Consider the following 24,095-nt stretch of genomic DNA (forward strand, 5'->3'; position numbering starts at 1 on the left):
ACTCTTTAAATTGGTAAGAAAATTTACTGAAATAGATTAAACTTTACAATTCTACTTTACCAGGTGGGAGCTTCTTTGAAAGCCTTAGAAAGGAATGAAAACCTTTATCAAGGGAAGCGACTAATGTGCTCTACTATCGAGCAGTATCGACTAATGTGCTCTACTATCGAGCAGTATCGACTAATGTGCTCTACTATCGAGCAGTATCGACTAATGTGCTCTACTATCGAGCAGTATCGACTAATGTGCTCTACTATCGAGCAGTATCGACTAATGTGCTCTACTATCGAGCAGTGTCGACTAATGTGCTCTACTATCTCGCTCTGCTCGATAGTGTCGTGTCGAGTACATAGAAAAACCTTCTTGTATAGCATTTGGTGTTTCTATTGATATTGGTGCTTTTTGGTGAGGGTATAAGAAAAAGAAGTTGTATAAAACATTATCAGGTTTGCGTATCTTTCTGAAAAGAGTAAGAAATAGCTGTATCAGTATCTATTGTGTTGCAAAAGTGGCCAGTGTGGTTGCGCGCACCTTGAAACCATATCTAATAGTATTTACATCATAGAGAAACGAATTAACGAGTAAAGTTATCAAACGACAAATAGCTGATAAGCTGCTACCAATAGTCTCTGTGTAAAAGACTGACATCAAGCTCGTAACCTACTGCTCTACTCCATTCCAGTTATGGTTAGTCGCGTTATTTCTCTTTCATCTACTTACTAACTGGTAAATCTCAACAAGGGTCGAGAAATGCCTTGCCAGGGCTATCTTCAAACTTGTTCCAATCGATTGAGATGAAATGGGTGCCATCTTTCAAAGGGAAAAAAAAATTGTGTATGTCTCGCCAAAAACCAGTCAAAAGACAGGGGCCAGCCTATTTAAAATAGACCAGAGTGAGAAAAGAACCACGTCACAATTTACTAATAGTAAGTCAATTTTTGTATGTTTCAAAGGTGTTTCCAATGCAGTAAAAGGTATTATGCTAGATTACCCGATAAAGCGCTAACTTTAGCGAAATTCAAGTTCCCGCTTTCAACACATACGGTAAGCCAGGTTAATAATGAGATAGATGAGCTCTTGAACAATAAAAATAGGAAAGTCACTTTACAAGGGCATATCCATAGAAAGTCGAGGATAAGGCCTAGCTTAAGTTTTGGGTTTTTAAGAGATACAGAGGGCAATGTTGTGCAATTTATTACAAAACAAGGGTCAAATGCAGATGCTGATGCCGATGCTGATGTAGATGCCGATGCTGATGCTGATGTAGATGCCGATGCTGATGCTGATGTAGATGCCGATGCTGATACAGGTACAGATATGGTGATCTGGAACGCCATTAAACATCTCAATGTTGAGGATTCAGTGAGCATTTCAGGGTATGTCAAGCGTAAGGAAGTCAAGAATACAGAAGTCAAAGACACGGAGAAGGGCGACCTACTTCCACCACCTTGGGAATTGGTTGTTGAAGAACTTCAAGTATTAAACTCTTCAAATTTGGACGCTGCTAGGCTTGAGAAGTTGAAGCAAACGAATCCTCAGGATATCCCACCACAATTTAGATACCTCCAACTTCGTACACCTTTTTACCAAAACGCACTTAAAACAAGAAGCAAAATTGCTCAATTAGTGAGAAACATTTTGATAGAAAACCATAGTTTTGTCGAGATTGAAACGCCATTGTTGTTCAAGTCGACACCTGAAGGAGCTCGTGAATTTTTGGTGCCCATGCGTTCTTATGATCAGTTTTACGCATTGCCGCAATCACCTCAGCAGTATAAGCAAATCTTGATGAGTTCGGGATTTACAAGGTATTTTCAAATTGCAAAGTGCTTTAGAGATGAGGATTTAAGAGCAGATCGGCAGCCAGAATTCACTCAAATTGATTTGGAAATGAGCTATATTAGCAGTGCTGACCAGGTTATGAAAGTTGTTGAGGAAATAATCTTGAAAACTTGGCAAAACATTGGACTCAAAGATACTTTTACTGTGAATCTGAAGGGGTTTTTACAAAAAATCAAAGATGTTCAAAAGGGGGATTTACAATTGGAGAAAATCTCTTACTCAGAAGCTTTGGAAAAGTATGGAATTGATAAACCCGATATGAGATCAAATTTATCATTCATCAACCTTGAAAATTTCTTCATTGGAGAGGAAAACCGAGAGTTCCCGATAGTAGAAGCGTGTATTTTGAAAAATGCGTTTGAACCAGGAGAATCCCGGAAATTTAAGATACCAAAGGCATTAATTGACACGACAAACTATTCCAGAAGAAGACCTTATGTGTGGGCAATTCAAAAGGAAAGTGACACTACTTCTTGGTATAAAGTCCTTTTGGAAAAACACTATTTAAGTAAAACTGAACAATTCAATGAAGCCAAATTAAGAGATCTTTGCAATTTGCAACCTGGAGATATACTTGCTATTTCAAATAGATCTAAGGTCTCGTATGAGAATCCAACACCATTGGGGAGATTCAGACAACTAGCAATGAAACAGTTTCCTGGGAAATGGCAGCGTGCCATCCAAACAAAAGAGGGAAACTTGCTAGAAAATTATAAGCAAGAGGATGTGGTTGTAGGATCTTGGATCGTGGACTTTCCTTTATTTTCACCTGTTGAGTCAACGACTCTGGATATCAATGACCCATATCCATCTTACAAAGACAACAAATTCGAATCCACTCATCATCCATTCACAATGTGTAAAATTGAGGACTATGAACTCCTCGAGTCGGAACCATTAAAAGTAAGAGGAGAGCATTATGATTTAGTCATCAATGGAGTTGAAGTTGGTGGTGGATCTCGAAGAATACATGATCCGGATTTGCAAAAATACGTGTTTGACAACATTCTCAAAATTGAAAATCATCAACAATTGTTTGGACATTTGTTAAAAGCATTGAGTATGGGATGTCCTCCTCATGCTGGTTTGGCTTTGGGCTTTGATAGACTATGTGCCATGGTTGTCGGTACATCAAGTATAAGAGATGTGATTGCCTTTCCTAAGAATCAATCAGGGAAAGATCCCGTGGTTGAGAGCCCCACTACTGTTGGCCAACAAACATTGAATGAGTATTATATAACAAAAATTCCTGTAAATAAATAGAGATTAGATAAAATGAAACAGTACAACTTTTGTAGCTGTTTTTTCTTTCTTTTCTGTTATCATTATTGACGTCTACGGCCTCTCAATTTCTGTTTCTTTTCATCTTTACTGGTCAATTCCTCAAGCTTACGCTTAGTATACCCATTTTGTGCTTGTTCAGCTCTTTCCAATTGTTTCCTTTTCTCTTGAGCTAATTGTTCCATTTTCAACTCAATTGGCTTTTTAACTCTTTCATTATTTTCATCGGTCCCCAAAAACGTCTCCTCTTGCTCTTTAATTAACTGTTTCCAATCAAATTTCTTCCTTGCAAATAGCTCCATCCCCCAGTTTTTCCAAACTAGCTTACCGTATTTACTATCTTTGACTTTCGATGAATCACTCATTAACTCCACGGCAATCCTGTCCTTGTACATGGGCAATAATACTGTAAAATCCCATAATTTATCAACTATATGTGACCCGTAAGAATTACAAGCTAATGCAACGATTTGTCCTTGGAAAATGTTTAACAATCTTTTGCGGAGTACTTGTATGTGTTTCGGCTCATCCTTTTCCATCACCACCAAAGAGCTTTCTACTACGTGTGAAAAGACACCATGGAAACACATTTGAGCAAATCTTTCAACTGGCAAAGCAATAAGATTCAACCATGTACAAATGACAAATCTATAATCCAACTCCATTAATTTTTCTAAAAACAATGCACGTCTCCTCTCTTCCGCCGTTGGCCAATCATCTCTTGTATTGCCCAAAGTTGATCCAGTCAATCGCAATACGTTTTCAATAAACTCAGTAGTAGATGTGCTTGTTGATTCAGAGTTTGACCAATCATAATTTGGCGCAAACTTTAGAAATAACTGTTCAATAATCTCGTCACGTTTGTAATTGCCTCGTAGTATTGATGCGTCAATTACTCTCTGTGCTAGTCCCAAATTTTGGTTATTGTCATCAGCAATAGATATCAAATTTGCTAGCTCTGGAATAATAATATCCAAAATAAATTCAACTTCAACTGGTTTCAATTTGAATAGTAATGCTTGTATTATGTATACTCCTGTAGTGGCTCTTTTGGCTAATTTCAACACTCTATCCTTCATGTATAATTTGTATAATCTTTCTATGTATTGTGGTCTCGCACCATCGTTCTTGATTATTGTTTCTAAAAAGTGAGATCCAACGGGGTCGGAGAGTAAGTATTCAACAAATGACTCCTCTTCTGATACTTTCCCCTCGGACTGCTTGGCAAAAACGAGGTGCCACATTGTCCGTTCACGATCCACAAGCCCTTCAACCTGAATTATGAGCTGTATTACTGGTGATGATACTTTCCCTATACTTAATTGTCGTGCGCTTGTTGCACTTATACCCTTGATTACAATCTCAATATAATCACGTAATTCATTCTTAAATGATGGTGGTGTCTGAAAAGATCTATTGAAATCTTCATTATCTTTAATTTCAATCATTTTCCTGGCAATTTTGGATTTTTTGGACCTTAATGTCGAATTTGATGTGGTTGTTGAAGGAAGCTCTCTTCCTGCGAGAATCAATAGCAAAAGTCGCAATACGTGTGAGGCATAGTTGTGATCAATCATTGTTTTTAAATAGGGCTTGAATTCATCAACCATACTGATAAATAGCTCTTCAATGGTCTTGCTATTTTGATGGTCCTCAATTACGACTCCTTCTTCCTCTTCGTATTTTGCTACTTGTTCCGGTTGTAGAAGCTCCTTCTCGATCAACGCAGCTGATCTCACCAACAAAGTCTCTAAAACATGTGATGAATACTTGTGAAATGCAAGGGATACAAAGTGACTTTTAAAACTTTCAAATATCGCTCTCAATTGAGACATATTGGCAAACAAAATCAACCTCTCCGTTAATTTCGAGCATATTTGATTAGTCACTAACTTCAACTCTTTTCCCTGCGCTTCTTCAAGTACAGAGCTTATGAACCCATTTCTCTCTTCATCACTTGCAAATACATTCACATTTAAGATAGACTCGGCTTGTTTGAAATACTCAATTTCGCTGGAGTCAACAAGTCCAAAAAACGTATTGGGAATATTACTAGGTAGTGTATCTGATTCGCTTGTCGACTCTGTTTTCTCTGTTTTCTCTGTTTTCTCTGTTTTCTCAGCTTTCTCAGCTTTCTCAGCTTTCTCAACTTTCTCAACTTTCTCAGCTTTCTCAGCTTTTTGGGCTCTTCTCCCTCTTACTTTTGCTTTACCCATTTTGTATGCTCAAAGCTTAATTAACGTTAAAAACTTGTATCTACTGGAAAGAAAGTATGCGATGCGATGCTCATCGCAAATATTGCAAATGCGGATAAATTTAATTTTTCACTATGTAACTGACTTATATGCAGTTTATTGTTCCATTGCCATATTGCAAATAATAAAACAAGCTCTGATGGAAAGCTTGCAAGTTTCTGAGTAGTAGAGAGAAGAGGGAAAGCTTGCAAGTTTCTGAGTAGTAGAGAGAAGAGGGAAAGCTTGCAAGTTTCTGAGTAGTAGAGAGAAGAGGGAAAGCTTGCAAGTTTCTGAGTAGTAGAGAGAAGAGGGAAAGCTTGCAAGTTTCTGAGTAGTAGAGAGAAGAGGGAAAGCTTGCAAGTTTCTGAGTAGTAGAGAGAAGATAAGATTGTCATGTTAGAAAGGAGTAGATTCTACATAGAAATAAGGAACTGCTGTGTTGGAGCCAAGATAAGCTTTTTTATCTATACAATATATGTATTCTTATATCTGTGAAAAAGTAACCGTAAGAATCAAGTCGAGTGCAATGGAATTGCCATAACCGCAACGAACTTGAAATTGAAATGAAAAAGAGAAATAAAAAAAAACCTTTAATATTGAGAATACCTTGATTAAAGTGGTTGGTACTTTTGGTACTTTGTCCAGTGTGGTTTAGCTTCGGCTTCTGCTTCTGCTTCTGCCTCTCTTTTCAATGGTTGGTACTTCTGGTACTTTGTCCAGTGTGGTTTAGCTTCGGCTTCTGCTTCGGCATCTGCCTCTCTTTTCAATGGTTGGTACTTTTGATATTTTGTCCAATGTGGTTTAGCTTCCGCCTCTGCTTCGGCATCTGCTTCTGCCTCTCTTTTCAATGGTTGGTACTTTTGGTACTTTGTCCAGTGTGGTTTAGCTTCGGCTTCTGCTTCTGCTTCTGCCTCTCTTTTCAATGGTTGGTACTTCTGGTACTTTGTCCAGTGTGGTTTGGCTTCGGCTTCTCTCTTCTCGTGCCCCCCCTCCTCTTCTTCCTCGGTTTCCAAATAAACCTCAATCTCTTCTTGAGTTGGTTTTTCAGTCAAGTCTTCTTTTCCTCTTTCTTCATTTTCTTCTGGTTGTTCAACATCCACAGCTTGAGCAATTGGTTTATCAGTCAGTTCAGCAACTGTGGCTGGAAGCGCAAGTGTAGTGGTGGCAGCAACAGCGGCGGAATCAAGTGGAGCAGATGCAACCAAAGTGAAAGCAATAGCAGTAAGTACTGCTGTTGAAAATCTCATCTTTTATTATAAAACTGTGTACAAGCTATTATCTTTGAGTTTAATAGTTGGTTAAAGAATCAATATATTATCGAACACAAGGTAAATTGTTGTAATATTTATATGTTTAAATTCCTTTCAATTCTCATCTCTGTCTCTCTTGGATGGTATTGGTTGCATACATTTCTCCCTTGTTTCTTAATAATACAAGGACCAAATGCTCCTTGAAAGATTTGAATTATTCCTTTAGTATCCAAATCGGGCTATAGTTGGATCAACTCTTATTCTGTATCATTAAAGCTGAACATTTCCAGGGGGGAAAAAAGAGAAAAAGAAAAGGACCCACTAACTTGCTAACGGTCTTGGTAATAAAACAAGATGTTTCAAAGCTTCTTTATGCACCTTTAAAAGTGTTTCTTTATTTGCCCTGGATCGATATTGATGGGAAATGTTTGCATTAAAAAAGAAATCCAACTTTTTTTTTGGCTGCGAAAAAAATCTAAAGCTTGAACTAAAACTTTAGCGCTTACGCTTAAAAACAAATTTTAACACGAAGGGGGAGGGTAGAAGGCCTTTGAAAGACTAAAAAGGTAATATCTGTTTAAGTGAAGGGGGCACAAATCTTCAATATTCCAAACATAATGCAATAGAGTTTGGTTAATACAAAAAGAAATTGACTTGGTAGGTAAGTAGAGACTGCGACACTATCGAGCTATCGAGTAGAGCGAGACAGTGTCGAAACTAGTCAGTGTGCTCCACTATCGAGTAGAGCGAGACAGTGTCGAAACTAGTCAGTGTGCTCCACTATCGAGTAGAGCGAGACAGTGTCGAAACTAGTCAGTGTGCTCCACTATCGAGTAGAGCGAGACAGTGTCGAAACTAGTCAGTGTGCTCCACTATCGAGTAGAGCGAGACAGTGTCGAAACTAGTCAGTGTGCTCCACTATCGAGTAGAGCGAGATAGTGTCCTAGCTGCTACAGACTGAGCCAAAACTTTAAAAACTTTTCTCTTTCTTTATTTATATCTCTCTTCAAATCATCTTGTAATATGAGTATAATTTTTTGGCATACTTTTAGTATCTGGATCTTGAGAAATCTTGAAAAGTGGCGGGTTTGATTAAATGGCCGGTAGTGCCAAAATTGATTAAATAGTTTTATTTTTGAGGTGTCAAAGATGATTAGCGCAACTAATGCATAGTGATAGTAAGGTATTGAATTGAAAGGGAACCGGCTTTAAGAAACAAGTTTCCTCTGCAAAACCATGTACTTCCCAAGCCACAAGTGTTCCAGAAATGTCACGTTGATCCATGCTTCCTCATTGTTGGTTTCTCTGGCTACTTCTTAAGGAATGTTAAGTACTGATTTCAAAACCAGTGGAAACTTCTTTTTAACTCTTCCCCTCCCCCTCCTTCTTCCCCTTTTTACCCCTTGATCGTGAAACAGATCCACATCGAATCCTTTTTTATTAAAAAAATCTGTTTGTCGTTGGTCAATTAGTATTTCATTATTCAAGCTCTAAATACTATTACCCTGCTTTCCTCGTCAATATAAAACATAGCTTATTGATATACACCTACTGGTAGTAAAAAAGAAAAGGCTACTTTTGTTCTCCCTTCCACTCAATGACTTCAAATAATAAGCACTTTACCCAGTAGTTGGTCTTCGTAGCGATGTTTCCTTAACGAATCCAATTCAATCAATTTTTTCAAATTGGTAACCACCTCTTTGTTTTCCAAGATATCCTCATTTTGAGCTTTATTGATTAATGCATGGACATATACCAAACTTCTCAAACATCCTACATTTTCGTTCCCCGTGTCTTCTTTCTCTAACTCGTTTACTTCCTTAATGAGTTCTAATTGGTTATTGAGAACTTCAATGTAATCCTTTATTGAATCAAATGCCAGTACAAAGAATTTATCCGAGAGTAGCCAACAAAAGTATAGCCATACTGAATTATCTTCAGGACACATGTATATTCCCGTTTTGAGAATCTCCAAATCATTATAAAGTATCGATAATGGGCTTTCAAATAGTTTAATTTTGTCATTATCAACACCGCCATCATACAGCCTTTTTCCTAGCTGTTTGACCAAATTGTATATTATTGGTATTAATTTAGTTCTATTATGCCATGCTGAAAAATTCAGAAAATCATGTTGAATCTTGCTAGTGGTATACTCGAATTCCTTCAAATTCAAATTCAATATCTCCAATTCTTTATCGTTTCCGGTTTTTTGAATTTCGAGGTTTTCAACTACAAACCGTCGGTATTGCCAACCGTGGAAATTACGTTGATCCAATTCCAACATCTTCCCTACTGTTTTGAACTCAAACTCCCAATCAACTGATTTCAACTCAACGAGTTTAAACAAACACCATCTTCGATGATTCCATATCCAGTATACTTTAGGAAACTTTTTCAATAATGAAAGAATCAAGTTCAACTCATCGTTTAATATCTCAATGTATATTTCCAGATGTGGCGCGTATACCTTGTCGATTATTTCACGCCTAAAGTTCCACATAGTATAGAATTCCGGGTTCAATTGCAACAACCGAGTAGTCAACTTGAACGTTTCCTCGTCATAAGTCTGTGAATCTCTTTTATTGAATAAATAAGAGGTTAACTCTTTATAATGGGCAATCTTTGGTAAATCTTTTTCATACTTTTGTAAAAGCTGATTTTTGGATAAATGAACTCTTTTAACCTCGTGTTGCTGTAAGAAGCGTTAGTACTAGATGTAATCCCCTCCTAGTCCCCTCCCAATCCCTATTAATCCCCCCCTAATCCCCTTCCAAAACATACCATTGCTCAATATAAAGAATAGTAATTGTATAACCCTAAACGGGTAAGTAACAGTGAAAAATTTAGAGCGCGCGTTATAAACTGAAATATTTCACTGTTACTGTTACTGCTTCTGTTGGGTGTTACTGGGTGTTACTGGGTGCTGCTGCTGCTGCTACTACTAGAGCTATGTCGACATCGAAGCTAGCGCTCAAAGGCTCTTCCAAAATAGTAGCAGACTACTTTGAATTCGCAATAAATAGTATCCTATTCCAGCGAGGAATATACCCTGTTGAAGATTTCATAACTGTGCGAAAATATGATTTACCAATGCTTGTTAATAACGATGAGGATGTGAAGAACTACATACTGAACATAATGCAACAATTGAAGAAATGGATATACGGCCGTAAGATTACTAAACTTATTGTTGTTATCTTATCCAAAAATTCTGGTGAAAATATCGAAAGATGGGAATTTAATATAGAAGCAAAGATGGATGACCAAGACACGAGGGAGCGAAGCGAGCTAGTGGAACAGTATGTAGTATCAACAGGGCAGAGCAAGAGTAAAGAGGAAATACAAAAGCAGAGCAAGAGTAAAGAGGAAAGGCAGGAGCAGAGCAAGAGTAAAGAGGAAATACAAAAGGAAATCAGGGCGATTATTCGTCAAATCACGTCATCTGTAAGTTACTTGCCTGTATTGAAAGACGACGACTATACTTTCAATGTCTTGGTATACACCGATCCCAAAACTAGTATTCCGATACAATGGTGTGATACAAATGGAGATGGCAGGACTCTAGAAGGCGATAATGTGGATCAAATTGATTTTGCAAGTTTCAGCACCGACAAACATAAAGTGAATACTTCAGTTAGCTATAAATTTGGATAAAACGGGAGACGGTCTACAACACTATCGACACTATCGACACTATCAACACTATCGAGCAAAGCGAGATAGTGTTGTAACAAGCTAGTCAGTGTGCTCCGTCTCGCTCTGCTCGATAATGGAGCACAGCAGTATAGAGGAGGAGCTAAGCTTATATGCTGTGCAACAGCATATAAGAGGAATAAATGGGAGGAGCTATCTACAATATGTTATATGTTATATGTTGTACATTATGTACAGATGGTGTTGCATCGAGCAGCAACACTATCGAGCAACACTAACTAGCCTGTTGCTCTACTATCTTGCTTCGTTCCCTAGTGTCGGTGTAGTCATTGTGCTCCACTATCGAGCAACACTAACTAGTCTGTTGCTCTACTATCTCGCTCTGCTCGATAGTGTCGGTCAGTGTTGCTACTATGCTTTGCTCCACTATTGCCGTTGCTGCTGTTGAAACAATATATGGTCTATGCTGCTGCTGTTAAAATACAATGGTCTATGCTTTTTGTTGCCGCTGTTGCTGCTGTTAAAATATATGGTCTATGCTTTTTGTTGCCGCTGTTGCTGCTGTTAAAATATATGGTCTATGCTTTTTGTTGCCGCTGTTGCTGCTGTTAAAATATATGGTCTATGCTTTTTGTTGCCGCTGTTGCTGCTGTTAAAATATATGGTCTATGCTTTTTGTTGCCGCTGTTGCTGCTGTTAAAATATATGGTCTATGCTTTTTGTTGCCGCTGCTGCTGCTGCTGCTGTTGTTGTTGTTGTTGTCGAAGTTGTTTTCGCTCAGTATTAAACCGTCTTCTTTTGTGTCCCAACATGAATCTAGCAGACCCCTTCAATGCGATATTGTAGTCCCAGTTTTCAAAATACTCGTCACTTGTATTCAACTCCGTAGTACAGCTTGCTTCATTTAATAGTTCCACATCGTTGAATCTTTGTTTTAGATCCATAATCTTGAATGTTTGGTTTTTACCTGTTTTTGAATCAGTCTCTGGTAGATATTTACTCAAGGTACTGTTGGCATATTGGTGAGTGTAATAGTCCAAAATATAAATGATGGCTTCGTTAACAAGGACTTCGGGACAGTTGAAATCACTACAATCAATAGAATCTAAGATTTTCTTGACTTTGAGTGTTTCCTCCTCCTTATCAAGATTTGCCATAGCCTTATGAGATAAACTCATTTCTTTTGGATTTAGATTCAAGCTTATTATAATGATAGCCAATGCTATACAATGAGGAGGAACCACCAAACTCAAAGGTGTTTGAATAATATCGCAATTCACGAGCCAACTCAATATAGAAATTTTATAATTGATATCCATTTGCTTACAAAATTGGATGATTATATCATCAACGTTGATTCTGAAACTTGGATTATTGCCATAATTGAAATCAAATTTGATAATCTGTAATAGTTTGAACTCGGTGCTTAGGATATATTTCCGTTGATAATCGATATATTGGATTCCTCCACCCGAGCCAATCAGTTTTGTTTCATCAATGTCCCTCAACTTATTACACACTTGTTGTATTTCTTTCAATTTTTTGACACAATCTTCAATCTTGCTAGCTAAAAACAAGCAGGTTATTGCAATAGTATAAGGATCGCCATCAAACTGGTTCGGCAGCAGCGAATTGGCTAGTGAAACACCATTAACATCGAATTTGTTAAATAAGTAAAACCGCTGATAATAGTTCATGGTTGTAGCAAGCACTCTAATAGGGAACTTTAAGATTTTAACAGCTTGACTTAGAAACTGGAAAACCTGGGTCTTTGTTGACCCATACTGTAGTTTCAACGAAGTTGGTATAGTTTGATTATGAAGATATGAGAGTTCCCGACTAGTGAAAAATGGTCTAGAAATTTGCGTTATTGACGGGATATGGTGATTATTCTGAGTCGGCGTGAGAGAGGAAGAGCCCCCACTATCATTATGACTCGGCGAACTCTCCTTCGACATACCTTAAAAACCTAGAGAGATTTTATCCTATCCTATCCTATCCTGACCTATCCTAGCCTAGCCTAACCCCTAACCTTAAGAAGAAAGAAGAGTTAGAATACTTGTTCTTATAGTTGACTATTTATTTTTTTCCTCTTCTCTTTCTCTTTCTCTTTTGTATTGAAAATGTTTTGTCTACTTCTTCTAATAACTACAACAACTCTAACTATAAAAAAGTTTAAGGATGTAAGTATCTAAAGGGGTCTTGGAAGAACACTATCGAGCAGAGCGAGATAGTGTTGTAATAAGCTACAAGGTGAGCGAGATAGTGTTCTTTTTCGTTTTCGTTTTCGTTTTCGTTTTCGTTTTCGTTTTCCTTTATGCCACAAATGACAAGGAGAATCCCAATTTGTGGACTGGTTCTGCTAATTTCAATGCGTCAAAGGAAGCACCCAAACCTAACTTAACACCAGGTCTCAATTCTTGAGTGTAACTCAATGCAGTTAAGCCTGAATCAGCAATCTTTGCCTTGATAAAAGCTGAGCCGTCCAAAGCGTATCTAGTTGCAAATTCAACATTAACGTTTGAGGATTTAACAGAGTCCCAAGTAGTTTTTGCACCAACTTCAACCAATGGGGAAACTCTGTGGTAATAAGCAGCAGAGAAAACAGACAAGTTTGAAGTAGCGGTAGCAGCCAAGTTGTAGGTCAAGTTTGAGTAACCAACACCGACAGAGTATTTGTTTACTTTAGCGCTCGAAATATCGTAGCCCAATTCTGCACCAGCGGTGAAACCATCGTGAGCAACAACCAAATCTGCAGTAGCGATTGGGCCCTTTAACAAGTCAAAGAACAATCTAGCGTTAACGGCTGATTGTTGGTAAAAAAAGTTCAATTTTGCATTTCTAGCACCATTGGGGACAATCGAAGTATCCAACTCACCTTTCAAACCTGGTGTCAACAACTCGGCCAATTCAATCTTGGTGGAAAGGAGGTTGGCATTGTTCCAACCTTGAGTCAAGGTTAAACCGGTAGCTTTGTCAACGTGTTTGGCATCAACGGAAGCAGCGATTTTGTCGTCTTTGGTAGTTTTACCCTTGACAGTAAAGGTTACACCATTAGGAGCAACTGTTTTGACATCAACAGCAGCAGCTGATAAATGGTAAAAATCCTTGTTTAGCAAATCATTGGAAGCCTTGGTTAAATCTGAATATGCAGCTGGAGCCATTTTTCCCTAGTTTTCTTGTATCAATTGTAATTGTATAAGAATAGATTTCTCTGGTTTAAGTTGATGGAAAAAGAAAATAGGTGGCAAGTGAAAATTGAGAAAAAGGGTGAGCGATATAAAGAGGAATAATTGGTGGAAAAACAAAGAGTAGAAAAAAAAAACGGACTAAAAGTGGGAAAAAAAGAATCGTGTTTAATTGGAGAAAGAATCGTGTTTAATTGGAGAAAGAAGTTTTATTAAACGTGACGTGGTATGGCTCCATGTGTATCATAATGGAGTAGTTTTTTACGTGGCGTGCTTTTCCATCTTGTTTATCTTGTATTTTTAATGCTAAGGTTCTGTTGAGAAATTTTCATTCATTCCCCAACACCAAAATTTGGTGCGACATTTTCTTTTTTTGCCGACTTTTTATGTTGGGTAATCACCATTGCAAAATGCAGTGGTGATGTTTAGAGTATAAATATTGTGTAAATGCCGTTGTTAGTGAAGGTATACTCCACTAAGGTATACTTTATTATGGTGTAATCTAATATAGTATACTCTAGTATAGTATACTCCATTATAGTATAATCCATTATAGTTCACTTTATTAAATCTCTGGTCATAAATCTCAATTTCTTAGATCTTTTATGAAAACGTGGGGTGGATCGTCGTGTACGTTTTCTTATAAAAGCCGCGTGCATTTCCATTCTCGTAGAATATAATTGTGCTACCGTATTATACGAGTGGTATGATTTACAAAGTATGCCCCTAATCTGTGGTGAATTTCCGGGGATATTCAGAAGCGACTATCGAGCGACACTATCGAGCAAAGCGAGATAGTGGAGCATTTTGACTCGTTACGATACCAAATCTCTTTGGTCGATAGTGGAGCATTTTGACTCGTTACGATACCAAATCTCTTTGCTCGATAGTGGAGCATTTTAACTAATTATGACACTATCGAGCATATTGACCACTTACGCTACTATCGAGTATTGCGAGAAGCGACACCATCTCTCTTTGCTCGATAGTGGAGCATTTTGACCAATTACTATATACTGTAGTTGAGTTTGTATGTATGATTTGTTGTAGTTGTTAATTTAATAGTAAGCGAGAAGCGTTACTAATCGAGTAATGCGAGATAGTGTAGTAAGTAGTCAATATGCTCCACTATCGAGCAAAGCGAGATAGCGTCGCTCGATAGTGTCGGAAAATAATTATGTATAATTAGTCAGTGTGCTCCACTATCTCGGCTCAATAGTTTCGAAGCTACAGTAAGTACTTAACATCATAGACAATTAATAAGCTAGTATTGACTCTCGTGGTTGTAACAAGGTACTAAATGTTGCTCCACTATCTGGCTCGATAGTGTCGTATGTAGTCAGTGTGCTCCACTATCTGGCTCGATAGTGTCGTATGTAGTCAGTGTGCTCCACTATCTGGCTCGATAGTGTCGTATGTAGTCAGTGTGCTCCACTATCTGGCTCGATAGTGTCGTATGTAGTCAGTGTGCTCCACTATCTGGCTCGATAGTGTCGTATGTAGTCAGTGTGCTCCACTATCTGGCTCGATAGTGTCGTATGTAGTCAGTGTGCTCCACTATCTCGCTTTGCTCGATAGTGTCGCTCGATAGTGTCGGAAAATTATTATTATTATCTATAACAATTTTGGGCAAATACAATTGTATCAAATCCATGTGTTAGATAGGCCAGTTGATACAGGATTTGCAATAGTTTACTCTGTTATTTGTGAGTATATAAGGAGGTCTTTATTCCCTAGGCAAACTTGTATATTTGGTAATACCTCTTTGCTTTTTCTAACTTCAATTCTATAGTTTTTATTATATTAATAATAGGTTTACTATGATTCTTTAATCCCTATTGTAGAAAAAGTCCCATTGAGCGACACTATCGAGCAACACTATCGAGCAACACAATCGAGCAGAGCGAGAAAGTGGAGCACACTGACTACAACGACACGAGCTGCCATCGAGACTAGCTGCCACCGACACTAGCTGCCACCGACACTATCGACACTATCGAGCGACACTTTCGAGTATAGCGAGATAGTGGAGCACCACTGACCAGCGACACTATAGGCACTATCGACACCATCTCGCTCTGCTCGATAGTAGAGCAGCGCTGACTAGAGACACTATAGGCACTATCGACACCATCTCGCTCTGCTCGATAGTAGACTAGGTGCCACCACCATCTCACTCCACTCGATAGTGTCTAGTGAGAAAAAGGGTTTTTGTCGCACATTTTGCGACATTACCATTTTCCAGTGGTTCATAGCAAGCTGTAACCTTTTAGCTTTATTATCCTGCTACAGCTATGAGACTCATATTCATAGACTCCAATCCTCTAATAGTCAAGTGTTGGGAAAGGCACTACCAAACCTGTTTAAAGCTATTAAACCAGTATAACCTCACCCTCATTCAAGCATGCAATTTTGAATTCCATTCAACAACGATTGAAAATTTCATCAAGCATCATCAAATTGGAAATGGACAAACATCCGTAGTAACGCCAACAAACGCATTGTCGTATATGGGAGGCGGGTTCGATAAGCATCTCCTATTGGGGCTACTACTAGGTACAAAAGTCACCGACTACAAGTATCTCGAAAATATCATTCAAAATCGGCAATTGAATCAATTTCACGGATATCTTATACCCAACCATATATACAAGCTAGATTTGTTAGAACTATCTGTCTCGGGAACTTACAACTATAAAGATACATTGGCATATAAGAATTTGAACTTGGTTGAAATGATCCAAATTCCAACAATGGTAATACCAGAAAAAATCGATCATAGCCATATCTTTGAAGCAATATGGAGTTTGGTAACGCATTTGAAAAAAGATAAAACTCGCAAAGTAGATAATCTAATAATACCCGGTTTGGGCACAGGATATGGGAAATTGAACGAATACGATTCAACAAAAATTATGATATTGGCCATCTTTCTATATAATTTGAACCTATCAAATTTGAGATTAAACCAGTTGAAAAAATCTATAATGATTTTATTTTTTTTCAACAAGGACTACAAGATGTTTAGAAATCAATCCGATTTGAGTGAATTGGAAAGAGACGTTATTAGTGAATACGGTAGGAATATCGAGATGAAGTCTGGCACAATCATGGAATTAGAAGAATTGTTTAAATGTGTTCAACTTTGAAAACCAACCCATGCTAAGAGCCAAAGAGAGTGCTTTGCAAGGAAAAACGTTTTTCCGCGCGCTCGATTCAATGAAATTTTCTTATCTCGTGGAATTAGCACAAAAAATGCACATCTCACCTCATCTCACCATCCTTATTCCCCCCAAGCGCAAAGCCGGTATAAGAATATATAACCCCACGGCTCGTTCGAAAATCATGACTATTGCAGTCTCGTATACATTGGGATTTGTACGATGCAAGGAAAATAACAAAGTCCTACTACTTAATCGTGAAAAGGCTCCTTGGATGGGTAAATGGAACGGAATAGGCGGCAAGATTGAGCCTAATGAAACGTCAATGGAATCAATGAGAAGAGAAGCAATAGAAGAAACGGGACTCGATTTACCGAATTTTAAAAGTAGAGGAATTCTAACGTGGGAGATCCACGTCACTAAGGATAAACCACGAGTTTTTAAAGATACAAATGAGAACAAAACACATATGCCAATTACCGAAGGATTATACTTATTTACAGCCGACATAACAATTGAACAGTACGAGAATTATAATACCCCAATAATCTACAACGACGAGGGCATTTTGGATTGGAAAGACATCGCCTGGATTACTCATGAGTATAATTATGGTATAGTTGATAATGTTCGTTTTATTTTTAAATACTTGTTTCAAGCAAATGAGAATGATTTGTTTACTGTAAAGTATAACGACACAGAATTGGTAAATGCTGAGTATCTACAGGGAAAGAATCCGTTGCTGTGTGAGAAATAACAATTTATAGAAACAAGGTTATAAAGCGTTATGTAGGATAGAAAAATCTAGTTTTACCATCGACACTATCGACACTATCCATCAAAGCGAGTAAGTGGAGCACACTAACCGATACTATCGTCACTTTTTCGCTTATCTCGCTGTGCTCGATAGTGGACTAGCTGGCCACCGACACTATTTTTGATGAAACCTAGGTCGTCCAGAGACGAGCAGTGCCATCGGCACCCGCACTAAATAACCAAGCCTTCTTTGGATGCCACACGATATCCAAAACACCAATTTGATTAGTCACTTTATGACCAACCAATTTCTTCAATGGCACTAGTAATGGATTAGTCATTAAATCATCGTACACGGTACCATGGAAAACGTGAATTATACCATCATCACTAGCAGATGCGAAAAGCGGTAAGTTACCCTTATGGAATTTAATTTGACGCACTGCTTTTTCATGATACCTTAAAGTCTTGTATGGCGTTGCACTTAAATCTAAATCATGCCATAACACACGTTTATCGTATGACGCAGCTAATAAATTATCACCTCTTGGATGTATATCAATGGTTGATAGCAATCGAACTCCAGGTAGAAGTTTCTTGATAAGAACTTGCTGAGATAAATCGTAAATTTTAATTTGACGCTGTGATGCAACAAAAAGATGTGGTTTAAACGGATGGAATTTTGCATCCATTATTATTCCTTTGGACTTCTTAAATGGTGATTGTGATAAGTGTTTTGATAATTGATGGATCAATACCGCTGTGTTTTTACTTTCTGGTGATACCGATACAAAATAATCACCTTTTCTATGCCATGAGATCTTCTTGACCGATTTGCGGCATTGAATAATCGCAGCTATCCCCTGCGATTGTTTGGCTAAATTAGGGATTATCCATTTGGCAACATCTTTTTTAACAGTTGGGGTGGTGTTTTTACTCTTGCCGTCGTCATCTTCATCATCATCATCATCACCATCATCATTCTCCTCATCCTCCTTCTCACCTTTCACCTTAAGGTTACCTTTATTATTTCCAAATGTATCATAACCCCAACCGCTCTCAATTCTCAACTTACCAGTATTTTCAATATCAAATCCAAAAATAGGTGGAACTATCAAATATATAGACTCTCCTGCACAAGCAGCCAAAATTCCAGTTTGCGGATCTGGATTCCACTCCAAGCTTTCTATATTATCATTATCGCTATCTTGCTTTTGCTCTTTGCTTATTACTTGTATTTGATAAACTTGTCTTCCGGTTAATACTTCCCATATTCTGACACTTCCGTCATCTGAACCAGTAGCTAACCAAATCCCTTGAGGATCAATAGACAATGTTCGTATCTTACCTGTATGTCCCTTATATATTGTAGAACAATGAATAGGAAATGGTCGTAAATCCTTTGGAGAAGGCAAATCAGGTATTAAACTTTCAGGGTCAATATCTAATTTATTCTTGCGCAACCTAGGAGCAAGATATAAGTCCAACGATCTTTCAAATCTTTCCCTTACACTATCTTGATATCCAGGAACTTGTCTTAAAGATTTATATTTCCTGGGCATGAAATTAATCTCTCTATCTATTGGGTCTTGTTCAAGCCATTTTTGTTTTTCTTCATCATTGAATAAATACTCTTCTGGAGGATTGTAACTTTCTTCATTTGTTGGTGGAGGTAGTTTAGGAGCTCTCAAGTTCATTATATGGTCGGGAACTTTAATTTCGTCTTGCCAAAGATCGTAATTCAATTGTTCCCTTTCTTCTTGTTCTTTTTGCTGTTTTGCCTTTTCAGGTGTAAGTATTCTTCCTTCACGAATAGCTCTAACTATTTTCATAACTCTCTTTGCTTCATGTTTTGAAGGAACAAACCTTCTCTTTGGTTCGGGTACAGCAGTTAACGGCATTACTTCTTGATCCTTGGTAAACCAATCGTTTAATGGCTCGTATGGATTGATGTTTTCGTCAGTGTTTTCCTGTTGTTGAATTTTACGTATCAATTCCAATTCTTCATCGGTGATTTTAAGAGGTGCACCAGTATTTTGGTCTAATAGTCCAGTCCATCCTTGAGGTAAATCTATGCTTTCCAATAACTGGTCCAATGCTGAACCTTTTGCTGGCCTCATTATTCTTTTCCCATTGATATCGTATCCAATATGAGGCATTTCTTCATATGCAGATATAGGGATATTACCAATAGTGTTGAAGTTTTCCGCGTCACTATCATCACTATCATAAACCGGCTCAATTTCAGGTTTAATGATTCTAGGTGTTCCGTCCGAGAATTTCGTACGTATATTGGTTGCTTGTTGTAAGGAGTCGTCGTTCACCGATAGGTTTTTCATCTTTACATCGTCGAACTCGTTGTCTTCATCATCTTGAAAGTCAACCGAACTGTAATCGCTTGGGTCGTCTTCTTCTCCAATGAGATTGTTCAACTCTTGGTCAGAGTCGTACTCTGAATTACTGGAAGCATCGTCACTATATACTTTATCGCCATCTTCTTTTTCTTTTTCTTCCTCTTCTTCTTCCTCTTCTTCTTCTTCCTCTTCTTCTTCTTGTTGTTGTTCTTCTTCTTCTTGTTGTTGTTCTTCTTCTCCCTCTTCTTCTTCTTCTCCCTCTTCCTCTTCGTTGTCACTTTCTACCTCTATCAAACCTTCTACTTTAAACTCATCTTCAGAATTCTCTTCCCTTTCCTTTTCCTCTTCCTTTTCTCCTTTCACTTCTTGTTGTTCTTGTTTTCTCTTCTTCAGAGCTATACCATTCTTCTTCTGAATACTAGACTCAGCTACCTTACCCTCTCTTGCCATTTGTTAGGTATCTCTAACGGTGTGAAAACGTCGTTGATTCAACTTTTAATGGGAAAAAGACTTGTGAAAAAAAAAAAAATGTTTGTATAAGCTCATCTCATCTCATCTCATCTCATCTCGTGGAGATTCTTTTTTCTCTTTGGTTCTTTACTCCATAATAAAAAGGAAGAAGAGCACGTTGAGATGAACAAGATTAAACAGATAAACCAGATAAACCAGAAGGAATTGGCCTCGAAATCGATATCATATAAATCCTCATGGCATTACGATTACAGAGATACCAATTACATTTATATTGGGAACATACCTCAATCAATAACTGCTAAGGAATTAATTGTGATATTTAGTCAATATGGAGTACCGACACATCTTAATTTGGTAGGTGATAATAGTGGAAAAGAAGGCGAAGGTGGCGAAGGAGGCAAAGGAGGACATCGTGGATTTGCGTTTTTGAAATATGCCAATTTCAAAAGCTGTATATTGGCGATTGACAATTTTAACGGTATTAAACTTGGTGATCGAATATTGAGAGTAGATCATAATTATTACAAATTACATGCTAACGAACGAGAAGACGATTATTTGATTGATTATCGAGAGATTGAATGCGAGGTTAAGAGGGAGGCTCTAGAGGGAGATACGAAGTTGTTGATCGAGGATCAAAGGGAGGAGAAGGAGGAGAAGGAGGATGAATTTGCTGACCCAATGGAACAATTTATAAAGGATAGCAAGAAACAGTCAAGTAATCGAAAAGATCGTCGGCATAAATCGCATAGGTCGTCTGGTACCAAGAGAGAAAGAACGAGGTCACCTTTGAGGAGGAGAGACATGTCGAGATCACCGTCGAGGTCACCATTGAGGACACCATCGAGGTCACCGTCGAGAGATAGGACTTAAAATAGTTCAAGGGCATCGAGTGACAGCCCATACGCGCACTCACACTCTCACACACTCAATAGAAGAAAAAAACCGTAACTGTGTGTTTTATCTTCCTACAGCTCACCAGCATCACATTCGCCGACAGCTCCATTTCACCAATATCGCCCTCGCCTTGAGCTCTATTTCACCAGCATCACCAAGACACACCTCGTAAAATATAGTGTCAGAACGTTCATGATCAAATTAAACGCCTGAAAGAAAATTACGCAACATCTTGACATTGTGAAATTACCATAGCTAGTGTTGAGAGCTAGTGTGCTCCACTATCTCGCTCTGCTCAATAGTGTCGATAGCGTCGCGTGTTGATTACTTTTTTACCTCATAATTGGTATAATAGGTGATGAATTTTTGCTTAGCTTCGATACTCAAATCTCCATGAACCAGATTCAACGAATTCAATTCAAATGCTTTTCTCACCTGATTCAAATTCAATTTTTCATCAGTTTGTTTGCCATCAAATTTGTAAATTTTACATTTGACATTTTTCTTACCAAAATCAGTTAATAGTTGAAATAAATAATACAAGGGAGTATAATTGGCTATAGGTAATGTGAAAAATTGAGGATATAGTTTCATCACCAAGGCCTTGATTTCAAACTGATCAATTTGGTACTTTGAGTCGAGCTTGATAAATGGCAATAATGCAGTGTTATTTGATGTTGTTCCTTCTAACAATAAAAAGACAATTTTATCATGATACTTGCAAAGATCATCTACTGGAACACCATCACCATGAGCTTGTTTGGAGAAACAAAACTTCATCAATGTCCAAGGATTGTACTTGTATAGTTTCCCCTGTTTGTCTGGTGCTACAATCACCATATTGGAATTGCTATGACATAACAATGCCATTATATACCCATCTAACGGAGATATATAGTTTGCAATTATCAAGTCTGATTTTTGAGGTTTATATTGCTGTAATTGAAATGTTTGAGACTTTTTTACCCCATCAACTGAATACTCTATAGGATTAAATGCCAATAAAAAGGTGAATATAAAATTCAAGAGGAAATTGAACCCGGTAATACTGTAGAGTAATCCACAGATTGCGAAAAATGGTAATTTAAGAATGAATATAGGCACTCGTACTAAACTGAATAGATATTTGTTGAAGCTAGTTTGTTTGTTTGGGACTTTTTGGGGCATAAATGGGGATATCCCCGTCGCCCTATCTCTCCATGCTGAAAACTTTTCCATAATTCAAAGACTGATGAGGTATAAGGAAAATTGAAATTTTTCACCATTTCAATTTTTCACCATGAAATAAATAAAAAATAACCTTGAACATTATGACTATCGAGCTACACTTTGTAGACACTATCGAGCAGAGCGAGATAGTGGAGCAACACTTAGCACAGTAGCTTGTTACAACACTTACTAGCACAGTATCTTGTTACAACACTGTCGAGCAGAGCGAGATAGTGTCTATAGTGTCTGAGTGTCTACAAAGTAGGGCAAGAGCACAAATAAAAGCTGTTTTATTGAAATAATACTATACACTGGCTCATAAGTAATTAGAACCAAATAATAAAAAAGAATTAAAGGGGTGTGGTTGTAATACAGGTAGATTACTTTGAATCGACTTTGGTGTGGCTTTGATGGAGGTTTATAGTTGTTAGCTGGTTATTGTTGATTGCTATCGAGCAGAGCGAGATAGTGGAGCTATACTCAGTAGCTTTAAACTCGGTAGTTTGTTACAATACTTAGTGGCTTGTAAACTGTGTAGTTTGTAACAACACTCGGTAGTTTTTAAACTGTGTAGCTTGTTACAATACTTAGTGGTTTGTAAACTCGGTAGCTTGTAACAACACTCGGTAGCTTGTAAACTCTGTAGCTTGTTACAACACTATCTCGCTCTGCTCGATAGTGTTAGGGTGTGTGGTTAATTTACAATTCCTGAGAAGCACCTGGTTTTGATTTTTTAGCAGGCAACAATGATTGGTGGATGTTTGGTAATACACCACCTTGGGCGATTGTAACGTGGCCCAATAATTTGTTCAATTCTTCATCATTTCTGATGGCCAATTGCAAATGTCTTGGGATGATTCTTGATTTCTTATTGTCTCTAGCAGCGTTACCGGCCAATTCCAAGATTTCTGCAGCCAAATATTCCAAGACTGAAGTCAAATAAACTGGAGCACCAGAACCGATTCTTTGAGCATAGTTACCTTTTCTCAATAATCTATGGACTCTACCTACTGGGAAAGTCAAACCAGCTTTAGCTGATCTTGAAGTTGAAGCTTTTTCTGTTGAGCCTGCTTTTCCTTTACCTCCTGACATTGTGAATTATGAATTTTTTTCTTACTGTAACTACTGTAACTAGTGTAAAACAAAAAGAAGAAGAGAAGAGGATTTTGATGTTTTTTTTATGGGAATCAATTTGATTTTATATGAGAAAAAAAGATTATACAAAAGAGGGATTGTCTATGCCAATCGATGCTTTAGCTGTTTGAGAAAAGAGGATAATGACAATACACAAAATAGTTGATGTTTCGTGTAATAGGACAAGATTACGAGTAGTATCTGTTGTAATATCTCTTGTAGTATTACGAGTAGTCTCTCTTCTTGAAGTATCTCTCTTGAAGTATCTCTCTCCTATTATCTTCTTCTTCTAAATTCTCTTTGGCCTCGCGCTGTTTTGTGTGTTGGACTGAAAATTACTCTCTCCAGTCTCAAAGTTACTCCCACTAATGTTCTCTTCTCTGAATTTCAAAAAGTCTCTTTTTAGTGCGCGTTTACACGACTCATTGAATCGCCACCATTTTGTTTTGCAAAACAAAATATTACATTGTAATTGTAAATATCATAGAGAGAGAAGAAGAAGATTGTGAAGAAATAGACATATTCTGGGAATAGGATGGCATGATAGTCCTCCATCTCGAGTACTCTCCTCTGAAGTCACAACATTGACACAATACTCGTCCTACTCTCCTACATCCTACCCACCTACCCACCTACCCTCCTACTCTCCTACATCCTA

The 24,095-nt window shown here is 37.8% G+C and overlaps 13 protein-coding genes across 13 annotated transcripts; 5 read left to right on the forward strand and 8 right to left on the reverse strand. All coding sequences in view use genetic code 12, as the record gives it.

Annotated features, from left to right (window-relative positions):
- Positions 1-942: 942 nt before the first annotated feature.
- Positions 943-3,105, forward strand: KGF56_000138 (aspartate--tRNA ligase; the record flags this gene model as incomplete). Its single annotated transcript, XM_049322496.1, has 1 exon — positions 943-3,105. The coding sequence occupies one exon, from the start codon at positions 943-945 to the stop codon at positions 3,103-3,105; it is 2,163 nt and encodes a 720-aa protein (XP_049182795.1).
- Positions 3,106-3,167: 62 nt separating this feature from the next.
- KGF56_000139 (RNA-binding RNA processing protein) lies at positions 3,168-5,339 on the reverse strand (the record flags this gene model as incomplete). Its single annotated transcript, XM_049322507.1, has 1 exon — positions 3,168-5,339. The coding sequence occupies one exon, from the start codon at positions 5,337-5,339 to the stop codon at positions 3,168-3,170; it is 2,172 nt and encodes a 723-aa protein (XP_049182796.1).
- Positions 5,340-5,968: 629 nt separating this feature from the next.
- Positions 5,969-6,604, reverse strand: MFALPHA (mating pheromone alpha; the record flags this gene model as incomplete). The annotated part of the gene is made up of 1 exon (XM_049322519.1): positions 5,969-6,604. One exon carries the CDS (start codon positions 6,602-6,604, stop codon positions 5,969-5,971), a length of 636 nt encoding a protein of 211 aa, XP_049182797.1.
- Positions 6,605-8,210: 1,606 nt separating this feature from the next.
- BET4 (Rab geranylgeranyltransferase) lies at positions 8,211-9,394 on the reverse strand (the record flags this gene model as incomplete). Its single annotated transcript, XM_049322530.1, has 2 exons — positions 8,211-9,251; positions 9,392-9,394. The coding sequence occupies 2 exons, from the start codon at positions 9,392-9,394 to the stop codon at positions 8,211-8,213; spliced, it is 1,044 nt and encodes a 347-aa protein (XP_049182798.1).
- A 165-nt stretch (positions 9,395-9,559) lies between these two features.
- On the forward strand, positions 9,560-10,264 carry MAD2 (spindle checkpoint protein; the record flags this gene model as incomplete). The annotated part of the gene is made up of 1 exon (XM_049322541.1): positions 9,560-10,264. One exon carries the CDS (start codon positions 9,560-9,562, stop codon positions 10,262-10,264), a length of 705 nt encoding a protein of 234 aa, XP_049182799.1.
- A 710-nt stretch (positions 10,265-10,974) lies between these two features.
- Positions 10,975-12,222, reverse strand: KGF56_000143 (uncharacterized protein; the record flags this gene model as incomplete). The annotated part of the gene is made up of 1 exon (XM_049322552.1): positions 10,975-12,222. One exon carries the CDS (start codon positions 12,220-12,222, stop codon positions 10,975-10,977), a length of 1,248 nt encoding a protein of 415 aa, XP_049182800.1.
- Positions 12,223-12,579: 357 nt separating this feature from the next.
- Positions 12,580-13,428, reverse strand: POR1 (porin; the record flags this gene model as incomplete). The annotated part of the gene is made up of 1 exon (XM_049322563.1): positions 12,580-13,428. The coding sequence occupies one exon, from the start codon at positions 13,426-13,428 to the stop codon at positions 12,580-12,582; it is 849 nt and encodes a 282-aa protein (XP_049182801.1).
- A 2,534-nt stretch (positions 13,429-15,962) lies between these two features.
- Positions 15,963-16,601, forward strand: KGF56_000145 (putative ADP-ribose 1''-phosphate phosphatase; the record flags this gene model as incomplete). The annotated part of the gene is made up of 1 exon (XM_049322574.1): positions 15,963-16,601. The coding sequence occupies one exon, from the start codon at positions 15,963-15,965 to the stop codon at positions 16,599-16,601; it is 639 nt and encodes a 212-aa protein (XP_049182802.1).
- Positions 16,602-16,797: 196 nt separating this feature from the next.
- Positions 16,798-17,370, forward strand: KGF56_000146 (uncharacterized protein; the record flags this gene model as incomplete). Its single annotated transcript, XM_049322585.1, has 1 exon — positions 16,798-17,370. The coding sequence occupies one exon, from the start codon at positions 16,798-16,800 to the stop codon at positions 17,368-17,370; it is 573 nt and encodes a 190-aa protein (XP_049182803.1).
- A 190-nt stretch (positions 17,371-17,560) lies between these two features.
- ERB1 (Erb1p) lies at positions 17,561-20,173 on the reverse strand (the record flags this gene model as incomplete). The annotated part of the gene is made up of 1 exon (XM_049322596.1): positions 17,561-20,173. The coding sequence occupies one exon, from the start codon at positions 20,171-20,173 to the stop codon at positions 17,561-17,563; it is 2,613 nt and encodes an 870-aa protein (XP_049182804.1).
- Positions 20,174-20,356: 183 nt separating this feature from the next.
- Positions 20,357-21,070, forward strand: KGF56_000148 (U2 snRNP complex subunit; the record flags this gene model as incomplete). The annotated part of the gene is made up of 1 exon (XM_049322606.1): positions 20,357-21,070. One exon carries the CDS (start codon positions 20,357-20,359, stop codon positions 21,068-21,070), a length of 714 nt encoding a protein of 237 aa, XP_049182805.1.
- Positions 21,071-21,418: 348 nt separating this feature from the next.
- On the reverse strand, positions 21,419-22,312 carry KGF56_000149 (lysophosphatidic acid acyltransferase; the record flags this gene model as incomplete). Its single annotated transcript, XM_049322617.1, has 1 exon — positions 21,419-22,312. The coding sequence occupies one exon, from the start codon at positions 22,310-22,312 to the stop codon at positions 21,419-21,421; it is 894 nt and encodes a 297-aa protein (XP_049182806.1).
- A 690-nt stretch (positions 22,313-23,002) lies between these two features.
- Positions 23,003-23,395, reverse strand: HTA2 (histone H2A; the record flags this gene model as incomplete). Its single annotated transcript, XM_049322629.1, has 1 exon — positions 23,003-23,395. The coding sequence occupies one exon, from the start codon at positions 23,393-23,395 to the stop codon at positions 23,003-23,005; it is 393 nt and encodes a 130-aa protein (XP_049182807.1).
- Between the last annotated feature and the right edge of the window lie 700 nt (positions 23,396-24,095).

Source organism: Candida oxycetoniae (genome assembly GCF_023343755.2).
Source record: "Candida oxycetoniae strain CBS 10844 chromosome Unknown scaffold43, whole genome shotgun sequence".
NCBI lineage: Eukaryota > Fungi > Ascomycota > Pichiomycetes > Serinales > Debaryomycetaceae > Lodderomyces > Lodderomyces oxycetoniae.